General features: G+C 50.2%; 1 protein-coding gene across 4 annotated transcripts; it reads right to left on the reverse strand.

Moving 5' to 3' along the window:
• Positions 1–254: 254 nt before the first annotated feature.
• On the reverse strand, positions 255–16465 carry LOC118004470 (serpin B8-like). Of its 4 annotated transcripts, none has more exons than XM_034995822.1 (7): positions 16450–16465; positions 9317–9494; positions 8201–8338; positions 6093–6210; positions 4211–4353; positions 2285–2437; positions 255–777 (listed from the first exon to the last, which is right to left on the reverse strand). In XM_034995822.1, the coding sequence occupies exons 2-7, from the start codon at positions 9482–9484 to the stop codon at positions 373–375; spliced, it is 1125 nt and encodes a 374-aa protein (XP_034851713.1). In that variant the 5' UTR covers positions 9485–9494; positions 16450–16465; the 3' UTR covers positions 255–372. The 4 variants fall into 4 exon arrangements, with proteins under 4 accessions (XP_034851713.1, XP_034851714.1, XP_034851711.1 ...); XM_034995823.1 differs by lacking the exon at positions 16450–16465 and adding an exon at positions 14850–15051; XM_034995820.1 differs by lacking the exon at positions 16450–16465 and adding an exon at positions 13910–14288.
• Between the last annotated feature and the right edge of the window lie 214 nt (positions 16466–16679).

Here is a 16679-nt window from a genome sequence, read left to right on the forward strand (position 1 = left end):
GTCACTGCAGGATGGGAACGCGCAGGGAGGGCTGGTCTGTGAATCCCAGACATGCTCCGCAAGACGCCCGCAAACAGTAAGAACAGACAGTGAGGAGCAGGCCGTCCTCTGATAGGCAGGTGAGAGCAGAGTCGATGAGAAAGAGGAGCTGACCGAAGCCCCCGAACAAGCACAGCCTTCTCGGCCCCAAACTGTGCACGTGTGATGCGTCTCTCAGTGGCCGTGGAATATTCGGTCAGGACATTCACACAGACTTCCCAGGAGCACACGCTTTATTTGGGCATTCAAAGCATCCTACCAGTTTGGTCACAGGAATCTGCATTAAGGCAGGTGGGCAGAAGCGAAAGGAGTGTTTACAGCAAGTGCACCTCCTTATGGGGAGCAGAACCTGCCACAGAACAAAATGCTCTTGGTGCTGTGGTGTGTGATGAAGAAAAGGAAGGGGTGGTCTGCGCAAAACCTTGGTTCGGGTCTGCTGCTTCGAGCGTTCCTGACCACGGCTGTGGCCCCCGCCGCCTCCGTGCCCTCTTCGTTCACTTCTACAAAGCACTTGTGCGCCACCTTGGACATGGGCACGTTCTTCTTCGCCGACATTCCAGAAAAGTCTGCCTTGGCTTCCTCAAACGCATCAGTCATACCTAAACTTCGGAGAAAAGACTCCAAGTCGTAACTCTCCTCCAGCTTCAATCGGGGAAGGAAAACGTGAACTTTATCCTTAGTCATCTTTTCTGGATTTGTCCAGGCTCTGAACTTCTCGTATGTTAGGGCTTTTTCCACCTGAAATAAGGAGGAGTCGAATCTTAAAATGGACAACAGCCTGGTGCTCTCCTGCCCACTCAGCCCCTCTCCCCTCCATGACACTGTCCAAGAAAATCTACAGAGATTTCCTGTACCACACCAACATTTTCCCTCAAATTCTCATCTTTTCCACTGTTTTATGGATATAAGAGGAAAAATAGCTAAAAAACACTTAGAGAGGGGAGATGCTTTTTTTTTTTAAACTATCTATACCAAACTCATTTCAAATGTTTTTTAGTTTGGAAAGTTCTCATAACCAAGTGATTGTATCCATGTGATGCACATTAGTATGAATCACAGACTGTTTGACAAAAAAGAGAGCATGGCTCAGAACTCTGATGGGCGAGAGCAGGAAAATCAGGGATCCTCCAAACAGGAAGGAAGACATGGCTTCCGGGGAGGGGAGCACAGAAATGGAGAATTCGACAACACTGTGGCTTCTGGCATTCTTGTTCATCTTCCGCCTGCCCTGGCGTTCGCCTCAAAGCCTCCAAGACCCATCACTCGGTCTGTGTGTCCACAGTGAAAAAAAGGAAGAAGCTTCCACTGCTTCTCCCTCTTTTCTTCGCCACCTGGAGCCCAGGCGAATGTTCCTCTCCAGCGACGGCTGTGTGGACATTAGCTCGAATTCCCAGACTCTCCTCATCTTCTTCTTGAGTAGCCATGACAGAGCTCACCTTTGACTTAGGCCAATAGCTTTCCGGTTCCACGGAGAAACCAGGGACACCAGGCAGCCCCACCCTCAGCGTCCTGCACACAGGTGTACTGGAGCTGGACTCTATCTCTGGCAAGAGTCCACTGTTAAACCCTCAGTCGCCTGAACTCAGCCAGACGCCAGAAATGAGTTGTTCCCCACCCCCAGACAGCTGGGTAACAAGCCCACTACTCGTCCTGACCTCCTTACAAATTTACTTTCTCCCACCCTGAACTTTGTTCCTTTTCTGTCATGGGAAGAAGGCCCTCTCCTCCTGTCCAAGAAAAATTCTTCACCTGTCCTTGAGACACCTGCTACCCAAAGTGTGGTCCCTGACCAGCAGCATCTGCATCACCTGGAATCTCATCAGAAATGCAAACTCTCAGGCCATCGCCCCCTGAATCAAAAACTGCCTTTTAACAAGCCACCCAGCGGATTCCTACGCATGTTACTGTTTCTCAATATGGCAAGTACTCTCCTTGCCTAGTACTTTTTTGTTCAATAATTCCTGGGACTCGACTAGCCCCTCTTTCAGAGTAAAGCAGAGTGTTCTGATAATTTTGGAAGCCTCACCTCGCTTCCTGAGAATGGGTCCTCACCACCAAATCCACTCCTGGATACATGCTCAGCAGAAAAGCAAACACAAGGTCACTCCAGACAGGAGATGCTGTTCGCCCAGGACTCCTAACAACCCTCAACTGGAAATTCCTCATGTGCTACCTGACAGACGGACACAGAGAAATGCGCTCAGGCCGTCTCCACAGACGCTCAGACGCACTGGCCAAGGCTTACCAAGGCGAGATCGGCGTTGTCATCCGGAAGGACGATGACCATGCTCAGCTCCTGCCCCACGTACGGCAGCTCCAGTACCTGAGCGTGCACCTCATCCACATACCCCAGGTTAAATTTAGCGAGCTTAAACATCATCTGCACGGTCTTTTTCTCCTAATGAAAAATACGGAATTAAAAGCAGATCACTGAAAAATGAGCAGGGCTTAGGAAAAAGGAGATAAATCTCATCTGCAGAACCTCTAGGTCCATGGAAGAGAATTGCTATTTCTGCGCATTATGCTGATAGATGCCAAACCTCATTATTATATATTAGTATTTTTTTTTAAGATTTTATTATATGACACAAAGGGAGAGAGAGAGAGAGACAGCGAGCGAGGGAACACAAGCAGGGGGAGTGGGAGAGGGAGAAGCAGGCTTCCCGCAGAGCAGGGAGCCCGATGCAGGGCTCGATCCCAGGACCCTGGGATCATGACCTGAGCCGAAGGCAGACGCTTAACAACTGAGCCACCCAGGCGCCCCTACATATTACTATTGAATACCACATGCTCTTGTCCCAGCAGATCAACTATTATCAGGTGGGAGAGAATAAAACTGACGAACGTAGACATAAAACCCTACATTATTTTTGGAAGAAGTTGTGTTTTTCACTTCTGAGAAGATGCATTAGAGAAGAGTACTCCCAGGGACCTTATAATTAAAGTTTATTTATCCAAGTTAAGGGGAGAATTAACCAATATTCAGGTTTGGAGGCTGAAGGATGCGGTTGGAAAAGATGGATAGACCATAGAGACTTATATTTTTATTCTGAAAAGTTGCTCAATTATATAACTGGCTTCATGGCTTTGGTTTTCTTGGAGAGAGGACCTTGACAGGATTTGTAATGTCCACCATTTCTAAAGCTTGCATCAAATGTATTCTAGACTTTTAAATCTGTGTGCGAGGGGCGCCTGGGTGGCTCAGTGGTTAAGCATCTGCCTTTGGCTCAGGTCATGATCCCAGGGTCCTGGGATCGAGCCCCGCATCGGGCTCCCTGCTCTGCGGGAGGCCTGCTTCTCCCTCTCCCACTCCCCCGGCTTGTGTTCCCTCTCTCGCTGTCGCTCTCTCTGTGTCAAATAAATAAAATCTTTTAAATAAATAAATAAATAAATCTGTGTGCGATATGCTATCATCAAGCTGATGGAAGCCAAATTTCAAGCTAATTGCTACTGATGCCAACCATCATCATACCCAAAAGTGAAGGGACAAAAGTGTTGTTAAAGTCAGGCTTTAAGTCTAGAGGTCTGACACCCAGCATGATGACCACAGTTACGAATACTGTAGTGAATACTGGAAATTTGCTAAGAGAGTAGATTTCAGGTGCTCTCATCACAAAAGTAACACGATAACCACGTGAGGAAAGTGTATGCTAACTGGCTCGACCAAAGCAATTATTTCCCTATGTGAATTATATCCAATCATCATCTCACACACCTTATATACAATTATTTAAAAAGATCCAAAAATAAAGACAAAGTTAGCCTGAACATCTGCTAACCCTTTTTTTTCTTGTGTTCAGAACTATATAGCTAGGAGTTATAAGGCAATCTACAGGCATAGTTGGCACTGACATTGTAAGAACGTGTCTGGGTAAACACAGAGTGTCAACACAAACATAATACCAAGGGTTAGAAGAAATTTTCTTTCAATCCAAATAATATGGCCAAAGGGAGAAGAATCAGTTTGACATAGGATGCAAACACAAAACTATCAATATAAAAATGATTTTAGCTTCTCTCTTCCCCTCTCCAATAAAAGATATAGAAGGGGTGTGAAATTCATTGAGAAATATAGTATGAAATACATTATTTTTTCCATTCATTCACAATCTTTCCCAGCACATTACTTTCTTAAGAAAGTTAGCAGTACCCCCGAAAAATATTTCCCTACCTGGTTGATTTTGAAGGGCATACCCCTTGTGTGCTTTCTGTCAAACTGTTCATTCCACTTTCCGTTGAAATAGATGGCATTCACGAGAACCAGCTTAGTCAGCGGATCAACTGTCCCAGCACCCAGGATCTCTGAAATCTTACCTGCCAAGCATATCAGAGAAGTTTATAGCCATCTGGGGAAGAGGGGAGAGGAATAAACATTCTTTTACAACAACAACGCTCCTGACATCTGAAGCTCGGCATGGCTGAACCAGGCTGGAATCCGGTCTTCCCGGAGGCCTGAGGAACAGGGTGATGGGATGCAATGCCGAGCACTCACACCCTGTGGCATATCCACCCTGCTCGTCCCTACACAGCAATCTTGAAGCGGGCAGGTCAACTCTCATTTTGCCCTCAATTTATAGATGTAGAAATTTAGGTCAGAGCATTTGGCTGACATTTCGCCAAGGTCACATAGGTTCCAAGTGGCTGAACTGAGACAAGAGTCTTGCTTCTCATTGTAAACTGCCCAACCTTGGTGCCATGATTTTTCAACCACGCTGCTGCTGGCATTTCCCGCCAGATCATTCTTTGCTGTGGGGAACGTCCTGTGCATTGTAGGATGTCCCACCAGTAGCATCTCCCCAGCTGGGACAACCAAAACGTCTTCAGCCATTGGCAAATGTCACCTAGGGGCTGATTCTGGCGGAGAATCATTGCTCCACGCCAACCTTCAGATCTCATTTAGGTGAGGAGAAGCTTCTGAAGGATGAAGGAATATGCACCTGTAAACGGGTAAGGCAGTCCTCCTGAAGGCAGAGAATGGGGGAAGGAATTCAGGGGTACAATAAAGGGACCCAGACTGAGTTCTCCAATGAGACTGGCGACAAGGTGGTCCCCAATATTCCCTACGGCTCTGATATTTGGGGGAAACATGCTGGCAGTCAATCTGATGAAGAGGAAGTGAGTGATGTAGGGAGGGTGATGTAGAGAGAAGCTTCTGGCTTCCCTGAGTGACCCAGTACTGCTGGATCGACTGGAGAACAAGAGACCACTGCACATACGACGTAGGAAAACGTGGAAGGCTCTGCCCTGCCAACAGCCATTATTTTATTGGCTTTCAGTACAATCGTGGGCCCTGCCGCTGCCGGACACACAGCAGGTGCACCCTAACGCGCGCTGGGTGGGCACAGAAGAAATAAGTCATTTAACGCCCTCCCTGCCCCCCACCCCCACATACTTCTGGAAGTCTCTCAATTGTGTTAGGTACTCCGAGTGCTTGAAAGCACGCCCTTCTCTGTACTCTAGTCAAGCACTGGCGGAAATATTCCTGGTAAGACAGAGCGTGGTCTGGACAGGGGAGGCCTTAGGCTCCGCGGGAACTGCATTTCCAGACTCCGCGGCAAAGATCACGCTCTGAACGCAAACTCAGCCTCAGCCCCAGGACAAAGGAGGGAGAGGCCTGCAGATAAAACCAGCTGCCCTCATCACCACTTATACAGGGAGATAAGGGGAACTGCTGCCCAGTGTCTCAGTCGGCCGCAGCTAAACTGAATGATGAGGGCTCCCCCACCCCGACCCCTCCCCTCAGATAGAAGACTGATGGGCCCCCAAACAGCACGCCTTTTTCGGGGACTTTCCAGCACAGTCGGGAGGGGAGTGGGTCTGAGATCCTTACGCTAGGTTTATGGGGTTTTTAGAAATCACCACTCGGCGACCTCGTAAGCCCGAGAAAAGGAAGCGAATTGCGCTGCTGGCCTAGAAATCCAGCAAACACACACCAACAGGCCACTGGCTACAGGGCCCGAGGGACACGCGGGAGGCCACGCCCCCGCGGCCTCGGCTGTCCCCCCGCTGTCCCCCCTTCCACGGGCCGAGTCCAGGCAGTGAACACGCCTCACCCTCCGTCCTCTGCGTCACCCAGTCGTTTATGCGTCTCCGGCATCCTTCCGTGTCTGCAGCAAAGGGCAGCTCTTCCAGCTCGGCCTCGTAGAACTTCTGGCAGGATTCCCTAAAGGCCTACGGACACAAGAGACCGAGCGTGCGCTCGAAGTTCGCACCCGTGAGAAACACCTTCTTTCCCTCTGAACCATTCCCAGCGCGACCTCTGCCCGCACGGGGCCTCCTGCACTTGAAGACGCATCCGCGCAACGGACAAAAACCGCACGGCCCGCAGCCCGGGGGCGACCCCGCGCCGCCGGCCCGAGGCCGCTCACGGTCTGCGTCACGGTTTGCGTCACGGTCTGCGTCACGGTCTGCGTCACGGTCTGCGGAGAAGCCGCGAGAAGCCGCGCAGGGAGCCGAGAGCTGCCAGCTTCCGGAACGCGGCCCGTGGCTGCCGGGCATGCGCAGAACCGCCCCGGGCCTCCCTGTCGAACACTTCCGCTCCGCGCTGACTTCCTGGTTGATTTTCCGTCTGACGGTCTGTCTGTGTGCCAGGGACTCCGCTTTGACCCGTTTTTGTACCACCACCACCAACCCCAGTGTCTGAGCTTTGTGAATGAGCGAGAGGCTCCCTAGTGGAACCAGATGATCCAGAAATCCTACGCGTCCCCCCAGGAGGGGAATGTGACAGGCCTGGGGGCGCTGTCCTGGGGGGGGCGCGGATCAGGGAAAACAGTGGAACGGGTGAGCCTTGGAATGTCAGCTGGGGTCCAGTCAGGAAGTGCCTGCACCCAATACATGAAAACCCAAAGATAACTCACCTCACAAACACTTGGTGTCAGATATAATGTGCCTGGCAATTGGCTCCCATCCTCCGCCCATCTCCTGTTCTCAAATATTTTAGCTTCTACAGCAGAGAGAAAATGTAGACAGAAAGAGGAGCCAAGCAACTGAGAAAATGGGAAGGTGGCTCCTTGTGTCCCCAGTACCCCCCCAATGGCCAACCTCAAAGATCAGGCTGATGTTCAAAAATGAACATCAGTTAACCGGAAGATTCCTGGGACCACTGGTGCTCATCCTAGAAGACCCAGAATTATCTCCAGTGATACTCAAGCCCAGAGCAGGCGACCTCCAGGGGGTCACACCCAACAGCAGCCAGGGGAGGGATGTATCTGCATCTCACAGAAAAATCCTTGGAACTGCCAGCCAGGAAGATGGCCGGGTTTGCCCAGATCCCTTCATTAATCTGAGCTAGCAACACTCTGCATGGTGTGCGACATACTTTTTCGGCCCTCGCTCGTTGCGTGACGGCAGGCTTTTACTGGACTGGGGACCTTGAGAATTATATGCTTCAGTACATAGGAAGTGCACAGATTTAAAACCTCAGTTTTATGGCCCAAGTTTAATTTTCCAGAGACTATTCTGCCAGTAGTGTGCAAGAACCTGGCTGGACCTGGAGAGATCCATCAGGAAAGAATTAAAAGAATGGTGCAGAAGATCCGGTGAGAGTGTGGACCCAGGCAGTGGTGGTGGTGATTCAGAAGAGGGGACAAATTTAAGAGGCCTTGAGAGACGGGCTCTGCAGGAACCGCCCAACAAACAGAGGTGAGCCTGGGGACAGCCATGTACACACATGGGACGATGTGGTCACTGAGGCACAGCGGATCAAGGGGGAGAGGCAGGTCTGGGTGCAGGAAGAAGGACATACTGAGATTGATATCTGGGAGGGATCTATCAAAAACAACTTTAAGGGCGCCTGGGTGGCTCAGTCAGTTAAGCGTCGGTCTTGGGCTCAGGTCATGATCTCAGGGTCCTGGGATCGAGCCCCACATCGGGCTCCCTGCTTGGCGGGGAATCTGCTTCTCCCTCTCCCTCTGGCCCTCCTCCCCACTTGTGCGCTCTCTCTCTCTGTCTCAAATAAATAAAATCTTAAAAAAAAAAAAAAACAAAAACCAGCTTTAAAAAGGACATAATTCAGAGGCAATCATAAAATTCAAAATCATAATTACAGAAGTACAACTCTAAGTACATTTTCAAGGCAACAGAATTATACTTTATCTCTGTTCTTCTGCAGTTTCAACCTTATTTGCCATTTTTTTAACATCCACGCGCGAGTTCCACTTACGGGAAGGAAATCACACGTCTTCTCTCCAAAGAGCCTGTTGGCAGTTCTGAGCAAGTACTGAGTGCCAGATTTGTTAACCTCCGTGAGAAGTGACCGGAAACCTTGGTGAATATCTCCGCCTCTGTTCAAACAAAGCACCTGGTAACAGACAAGGACACGGACTTGTAACACTGCCATCTTGCTCCCACAAAGAGCTATCTCCAACGACCCCTGTGCTGAAAAATCACTAAGGATCCCATCTTGAAAGGCTTTTGGTTTAACCCTCCCACAGCGCCTTTCCACGGGACACAGTTGACATCTGGGGCCACTTGGCGGCCGGGGCTAGTCCGCGCCTTCTAAGACATTTTGCAGCATTTCTGGCCTCTGCCCACTAGATGTCAGTAGCACCTCTCAGACAACCAAGCTGTGGGGACAGTGGCCAATGTCGCCCCCAGGTGTAAACCCACTGAGAAAGGCGGGTGTGAGAACTCAGGAGAGAGACAGAACAGAGCAAAGAGGTAGCTGGAATGAATCTAACACAACCTAGGGAATACGAGACTGAGCAGAAATCAACCGAAAATACTTCAGCAGCAATTTCATAGAAGTTCTGCAGACCAGACTGGGACTTCCATGTCAAGTCGGAGCGGAAATTAAGGTTGTTCCTCTGTCTCCCAATGGCCCCAGTCCAAAGCCTCCCTCCTCCAGCAAGCTGGAAGAAACCACCGCCAGAGGCACTTCCAGAGGGCTCCCACGCACCCCTGCTATCGATGGGGAGGTCATGTGCATTGGCAATGTCCTGGGACACTCACAAGACTGTCAAAGAAACTTAAGATAACAAAGAGGTTAAAGACAACTTCCCTAAAGTATTTGTCACTACTTCGTTTGTAGCTCAGGTCCCACAGAACCCGTTTCAGATCAATCAGATTATACATTCCCTCTCAATAATTCCAGAGACCGAAGTCCACACTTGTGCTGCTTTCTTCTAGTGCATAATCATACACTAGAAAGAACCCATTTAACAGCAAGTCCATTCAAACAGCTGCATTTCAATTTGATATATAACGTTAGCCAAAACTTAAAATGTAACAAAGGTGAAATTTGGGGACTTCTTGTGGGACAGAATGCTAGCATGCATACCTGGGACATCTGGGTGGCGGTGTTTCCTTTGGCCCCCATGAAGACCATGGCCAGGGCAGAAGAGATGCTCAGAGGGGAGAAGAACACATTTCGGGAGCTGTCCTCTTCACCCAACATTTTTAATAAGTTGATGGCAAACCTGCCATTTGCTTCATGGAGATCCTCCATCAGGGAAGGTCTGTATGGAAAGCACAACACGGAGGCACATTAGCCACGCCCACTGTCACGTCATCTGGCCATGAGCACCCGTCGGTGGATGCCGGGGGTGCTCACAAGAATAACTGCTCCCCCCCAGACACCCACGTTGAATCTCCCAAACCTCCGTTATCTTGCTCGGCATCAGGGACCTTGCAGATGTGACTGACTGAATTAAGGATCTTGAGATGGGGAGATTTCCTGCAGTATCCAGGTGGGCTCAGTGTAATCACTGGGTCCTTATAAGAGGAAGGCAGGAGGCTCAGAGTCAGAGAAGGAGATGTGACAAGAGAAGGAAAGGTCAAAATGATGCAAGGCCATGGACCAAGGAATGCAGACAGCCTCTGGGAGCTGCAAAAGGCAAGGAAACAGATTCTGCCCTAAAGCCTCCAGAAAAACATGCAACTGTGCAACACCTACTTTGGACTTTTGACCTCCAGAACCATAAGATAATACATTTTTACTGTGTTCGGGCACTCAATTTGCAGTAAGATGCTACAGCAGCAACAGGGAACTAAGACACTGGTTTCCCTGAGTCTCTGTGCTGCTCCCCTCGAAAACATTCTAGAAAATAAAAGGACAAATAGTCACCCATAATCCCATGACCCTGCAAGCTATCCTTTAAAATATATTTTTAACTCAAAAATTTTGAAGCTACACAAGAAAAACAGATTCCAGTTTGGAAAATCAGCAAATAAGCAATACCAAAAGTACTGGAATCTTCGCCTAGAATAAGGGTCATCATGCATTATGTTCATTTTTATCAATCAGTGGATCATCAGGTGATACTTCTTCTGTCAGTTTCGCAGAAGACTAGCAGCACCTCCTGCAGCCTTCTTGCAACTGTATCTCATTAGCCTGGCGGGGTGGGGGCGGGGGGGAGTGGCTCCCGGATTTCTCAGGGGCAGGAGAGGAAAGAGGAGCTCAGTGGGTGGGAAGAGGACAGGGAGACAACTCAACCAGAGCCTCTCCCAACGGTTGACTGGTTCCTTGAAAGCTCCTTCCTGAGATATTTTTTTCAACAGAAGACATAAGATGTCTCTGATTTAGGAAGAAAAAAAAAGTGTGATGTCAAACAAGTATAAAGGCTGCACTCTAAATACAGATTCTCCAACAGCTACAACCAGTGCAAATTCAGGTTTAAAAGAAATGATTTAAAACATCAACCAAGGGGCGCCTGGGTGGCTCAGTCGTTAAGCGTCTGCCTTCGGCTCAGGTCATGGTCCCAGGGTCCTGGGATCGAGCCCCGCATCGGGCTCCCTGCTCGGCGGGAAGCCTGCTTCTCCCCTCCCATTCCCCCTGCTTGTGATCCTGCTCTCACTGTGTCTCTGTCAAATAAATAAATAAAATCTTTAAAAATAAATAAATAAATAAATAAAAATAAAAATAAAACATCAACCAAGGGGCACGTGAGGGCTCAGTAGGTTAAGCAGCAGACTCTTGGTTTCAGCCCAGGTCATGATCTCGGGGTGCTGGGATTGAGCCCCACGTGGTCATGTCAGGCTCTGCTCAGAAGTGAGTCTGCTTCTGGATTCTCTCTCTCCCTCTCCTTCTGCCCCTTCCCCTGCTCATGCTCTCTTTCTCTCTCAAATAAATGGGTACATCTTTTAAAAATAAACAAACAAACAAACATACATTAAACAAGAGAATACAATGGTGACAAAGCTCGCACAGCAGGATGCTGTACTCGACAGGTTATTTCTTAGAGGACAAAAAAGAAAGTTTCTCACTGTCCTCACCCACAGAAGCCTCGCCAGAGCCTTCCACTGCAGGGCTTGAACCCAAGAGCTGCAGGTGAGGGGCAGCCGATGCGTCTGCAGTGGACAAGTCCCACGAGAGAGAGCAGCATCCAGCCCGTCTGCAGGCCACCTCCGGCCCCACATTGCCCCCCACACCTCCTTGCCTTGCAGTGGAGGACTGTTCAGAAAACAAACGAGGAGCCAGGGGGAGACGCAATCTGCACGGCACTCGGCCTACCACAAGGTGGCACCAAAGAGACCCAGAGGAGGAGAGAATTCACTAACCTGGAGGGGAGGGAGGGACACACACACATCTGGATTTGATCCTACCTGAGCCTACGTGTAGGCTGTTCAGTGTGTGTGTGTGTGTGTGTGTGTGTGTGTTTTGCAAAGGAGTGTACTGGAATATCACATCAATTCCAACTTTACATTTTAACTGCTCTTAATGTCAAATGCCTACTTCTGGTTTCTTCCACCTTTCCTCTTCCTTCAATTCATTTCCACATGGGCAGGTGCTGGTCACGGCATTTCCCACCAGCGTCTGCCCCCTAGCAAGGACACCCTGGCACACACTCACCACTCCGGCACCTCGGGGGTGTGTCCCAAGTCACACCCGTGAACACAAAGGAGCTGAACAGGATAACCGAATGACTCTCTTTCCCCCACTTCTGCTTGGTGCCCCAATCTCACGTGTACATTAAGCTTTTGAGAGGGTTGTACTTGAAACAAAGTGGAACTTGCCCAATAAATCTAAAAAGAAATGAATTTCGGGGCGCCCGGGTGGCTCAGTCAGTTAAGCGTCTGCCTTCGGCTCAGATCCCAGGGTCCTGGCCGTGCGTCGGGTTCCCTGCTCAGCAGAGAGTCTGCTTCTCCCTCTCCCTCCGCCTCCCCCCTGCTTGTGCTCTCTCTCGCTTTGTCTGGCTTGCTCCATCTCAAATAAATAAAATCTTTAAAAAATAAAATAAATAAAAATAAAAGCACTGAATTTCAATATAATACGAAACAATACATCTGGGTACCAGGGCACCATTCCACTGTGTCATAAAAACACAACAACGTGGAAAGGTTTGATTTCCAGCCTATAAAATGAATTGGCATTACGCTAGTTTTTCTTTTACTGGTGAATGAGGTCAGGACAATGAAAGCCTGTCCTCGGGTCTCATAGTAAGAGCAGCAGTCTTGAAGCAGAAGCCTTGTGCTTCCAAGGATGAGACACTGCTCCTCCTGGGGCCCCCGAATGCCTGTGGCCTCCCCGCTCCACTCTGCCTTCCCACGGACACCTCCAGAAGTGAACTTATACAAAGAGCATTTATTATAGAACTTTCCTTACATGGGTTAGAGAAGAAATGAACAACAAAGGCCATAATTCCTGACGGGGCACTCCCTCCTCCAGCAAGCTGGAAGAAACCACCGCCAGAGACACTTCCAGAGGGCTCCCAGTTACCCTCTGTAACCGGATAATTTACAAAGTGCTAAGGAAGCCCCCAGAGAAACGGAATAAATTCTCTCTGGAAGCTCAGGAGAAGGTGAGGGGCGAGCTGGCTTTCACGCATTGGGCAGGAGTGTGTGTGAGGCGGTGAAAGGGGAGGTGAGTGCCCTGGGGCAGTGGTGGGATTGGCAGGAGACAGACCTACCGTGGCAGGTGGCGCAGGTCTGTGTGGGGCGGAGGGGCTGGGTCTCTGTGCTTGGGTGACACGGGTGCACTTGGACAAGAAGTCTGAACTTGAGCTATGGTCCGGAAAGGCAGCTATGATTTTTAAACAAAATGTTCTATAGGAGCACACTGGGTTTTAGGAAACGCAGTGGCTCTCCACGGAGCCTGGAAAAAGGTTGGAAAAAGGCCGGGGAGCCTGCTGGCCGCCATAGCTCGGCGGCTGCCAGACAGGGGGGAAGCAGGAACCGAGTGCAAGGTGGCATTGCCCGGCGGCGGGGTGACCCATCACAGGAGGGACAGGGAGCAAGGAGAGTCAGGGAGGACGCGGAGGCTGGTTAAAAACAAGACACCAGGCCCCAGATGGGAGTTGCTTATGCTCAGCCCCAGATGCAGAGCCTTAACTGAGTGACAGTTTCGGCTCTCCCCGAAATGGAATCTTAAACCAGTCAATCAGGAACGGCCTGACCAGCCCTAGTGAGGTCAACCGCCTGCCAGACCCCTGCCATCCACCAAAGGGAAGTAACTTTGCAACAACCAACCCTCTGTTTGGCCAGTAGAGCTTCCTTGTTACCACTCCCTTCTGCTTAGAAGTCTTTGCTTCTGTACAGCTCCTCGGAGCTCCTTTCTGCCTGCTAGACTGGACGCTGCCCCATTCGAATTCATCTGTGCTCCGATGAACTGAACTTTTTAATATGCCTCAGTTTACCTCTTAACAGACTCCTAGCTCACTGATGCCTGGGGCAGGTGTGACCCATTGGAAGTTTCTATGAGGAGCCAGATGGAATGAGGAAGTGATACATTCCATTTGAGATGTGCAGACTATGGTATGGTCCCTGGGTCCCTGTAACAAGGCAGCCAAGCGATGTTTGGAAACACAGGCAGGTTACTGAGTCGGGCACAAGTCCCAGAGCAAGAGATTGGGGGCCCTTAGCACCCAGACTGCGGGAGATCCTAGGCAAACGGGATGATTACAAGGTACATAGAGGCGTAAGAAGAGAAACTCACCTAGTTTTTAAGAATTCCCAGTATTTGCAGGTAGGAAGAGGAAGAAGACAAGGGCAGGACCCCAGGGCAGCCCGAGGCTGGAGGAGGAGGACTGGCGGGGAGCACCGGCGGCGGCGGCAAGCAGCAACCCCCCCCCCCGCGCCCCGAAACAGCCTGGCCAAGGGGCGGGAGCAGGAGCTGAAGAGAATCTGGGAAGTGGGGAGTCCATTAAATTAATTACTGTGGCCGCGGACGAGGTGGAAACAGGCCAGGAAGCATTTTCTCAAGCTCAGGAAAAGCAGCCAATGAAGGGCAGGTGAAAGATGCGAAAGAAAGAAGAAAGAAAGAAAGGCAAAGACTATGGAAGAAAAACAGGATACGGGAAGGAAGGGGAAGCCTGGGAGGGAGAGAGGGAGGAGGCAGAGGGAGGGGCCTCGGAGCGTACCGGCCTCCCCCCGGGAGGGGGCGCTGACCCAGCACCTCCCCGGAACTTGCCCAAGGCGCCGGGGACCTTGCAGGCGCGGCTGCTCGGGGCGCGCCGGCCTCCCTGCTGCACCCGCGGCTGCTCCCACGCGCCCTCCCCAGAGCTGCCGCCCGGCAGTCTCCGGCAACAGCAGCCCGGGCTTGGGTGACCGGCCTGTCCCTCCGGCTCGCAGATCGCGGCGCGGTGGCGTCGGCGGGCCGCCGCGTCCCTCCCCCGCGGCCCCAGGGCGAGTCTGCGCCCCGCGCTCCGGCGCTGGCTGCCTCGGCTGACCCCGCCAGCCCCCACCTTAGAGCCCCCCGCCGCTGCCCGGTCCGATCACCCCCCAGCCAACAGCCCCCCCCGCCGTCCTCTCTTCCTCCCTGTCGGCCGCCTCCTGCCGGCCTCCCTCCCCGCCCGCGTCCCGCGCGCCGCCGCGCTCCCGGCGGGGGGCGCCCGCCCCGAGTAGCTGGCGACCCGCGCGCTTCCCAGCCCCGGTACCCGGGAGATTCCTGCTCCTGCGGCGGCGGCTGGTCCTCCAGCTCGCTGCCTGCTTGCCCGCAGCTGCGATCCCGGGCGAGGCCTCCGGCGGCTGACTCAGAGCCGTCGGGGATCGCTCGGCACCCGTGTGTGCCCGCGGGAGGAGCCCGAGCCTCCCCCGCAGCCCTCCTGCCCCGGCCTGCGTGCGCGTGGCTCGTGGGGGAGGCTGGGGCCGCGGACCTCTGAGGGTGTCGGCGGAATGCCTCCCGCCGGCGACTGGCTTGTTTCCTGGTTAGTGCGCGCAGTATTCTCGTTTGGTGTGTGTGCGTGTGCAAGGAGGTTTCAAAATTGGGACTTCACTTTGGAAATTAAGTAAAAGCAAGAGCAGAGGTTCCAGGTTCTTAAAGCTAGTGGCTTCCCAGCTGTTTTGGTAGGACACCCATCCAAACGATTGTTGAGCATGATCTCTGGTATCAGTATTCATATTTAGAGGTGCTAATATGCTAAATACTAACATACGATAAACGCTATAAAAACATAAAAATTTCCAAGAATGAGAAAAAAATTGATTCGAAATACACATTTTTTGCACTCAATTATTTCGAAACTTAATGAGATCAACGTGATGGAATATGTTTGCTTTAACCTTAATTTAATGCTTTGAAATACAGTAATTTAAAGACCTGTTTTTAAGCTCGGTTTATTTCTAAACTTGGATTGATAGCTGTCACAAGGAAATGCTTCCCAGGAAATGGGTTGATTAAAATAGAATAAAGTGGTGCGCCTGGGTGGCTCAGTGGTTAAGCGTCTGCCTTCGGCTCAGGTCATGATCCCAGGGTCCTGGAATCGAGCCCCGCATCGGGCTCCCTGCTCAGTGGGAAAAGCCTGCTTCTCCCTCTCCCCCTCCCCCTGCTTGTGTTCCCTCTCTTGCTGTGTCTCTCTCTGTCAAATAAATAAATCTTTAAAAAAAAAATAAATAAAATAGAGTAAAGTCATCATCATTGGTTCTACTGACTAAACCCTGACACTTGATTTTCATTCACATACTAAGTGTACAAAGATTTCTGGTTGAAATCTAAATACTCAAAATCTATTTATCCTCTTGAAAATCATTGGCTTTTGCAAACCCAGATTTTTCAATGTGTACTTTCAGCTTGAAAAGTTAGAAACCCACCAAATCTTTTCTTTTTGGAAGATTTTTGTGAAGTTTAGGAAAATTATATTTGCAAGTTTTTTAAGTGCCCAAATGTGAGAGTTTTAACATCTTTTTCTAGTAATGAAATCATATGAAGATGGAAAAACATGCCAGTGGGTGTTCTCAAATGATCACTTTACAATCCTTCAAAATCAGTTGATTGCACATTCATAGATAAAAAACACACCTTTACCTGAAGGCAATCAGTCAACTGGGCATTTAAAAAAAAAAATACTTGCTAGGGGTGCTACCAATATCAGCCACTTAGCATCACAGAAAAGGTCAGCACATTTGGAACATGGGTCTTTTTTAAAAGAAAATAATTAAGAATAATAATTAACTAATATTAATTAATTAATATTAATTAACTGATAATTAACCTCACACAGGTCCCCTGTGTTGTCACCACTGCTCAAAAGCCCTTACTTTCTAGGAAGAAGTTGCTGCAGCTGAGGTCAAAGAGGTTGCTGCCTGTGTTCTCCTCTAGGATGTTGATGGACTCCTGTCTCACATTTAGGTCTTTCATCCATTTGGAGTCTATTTTTGTGTGTGGTGTAAGGAAATGGTCCAGTTTCATTCAGCTGCAGCAACTTCTTCCTAGAAACATCACCAAAGGCAAGGGAAGCAAGGGCAAAAATGAACTCTTGGGACGTCAT

This window comes from Mirounga leonina, unplaced genomic scaffold (assembly GCF_011800145.1).
Source record: "Mirounga leonina isolate KUSES-001 unplaced genomic scaffold, KU_Mleo_1.0 Mir_93, whole genome shotgun sequence".
Lineage (NCBI taxonomy): Eukaryota > Metazoa > Chordata > Mammalia > Carnivora > Phocidae > Mirounga > Mirounga leonina.

Coding starts and splice junctions, on each gene's coding strand:
- LOC118004470 (XM_034995822.1), bottom strand. CDS start 9,484: ATGGAGGATCTCCATGAAGCAAATGGCAGGTTTGCCATCAACTTATTA. Junction 8,339..9,316: donor CCGCCACCCAGATGTCCCAG/GTATGCATGCTA, acceptor GTCTGTTACCAG/GTGCTTTGTTTGAACAGAGG. Junction 6,211..8,200: donor AGACGTGTGATTTCCTTCCC/GTAAGTGGAACT, acceptor TTGTGTCCGTAG/GCCTTTAGGGAATCCTGCCA.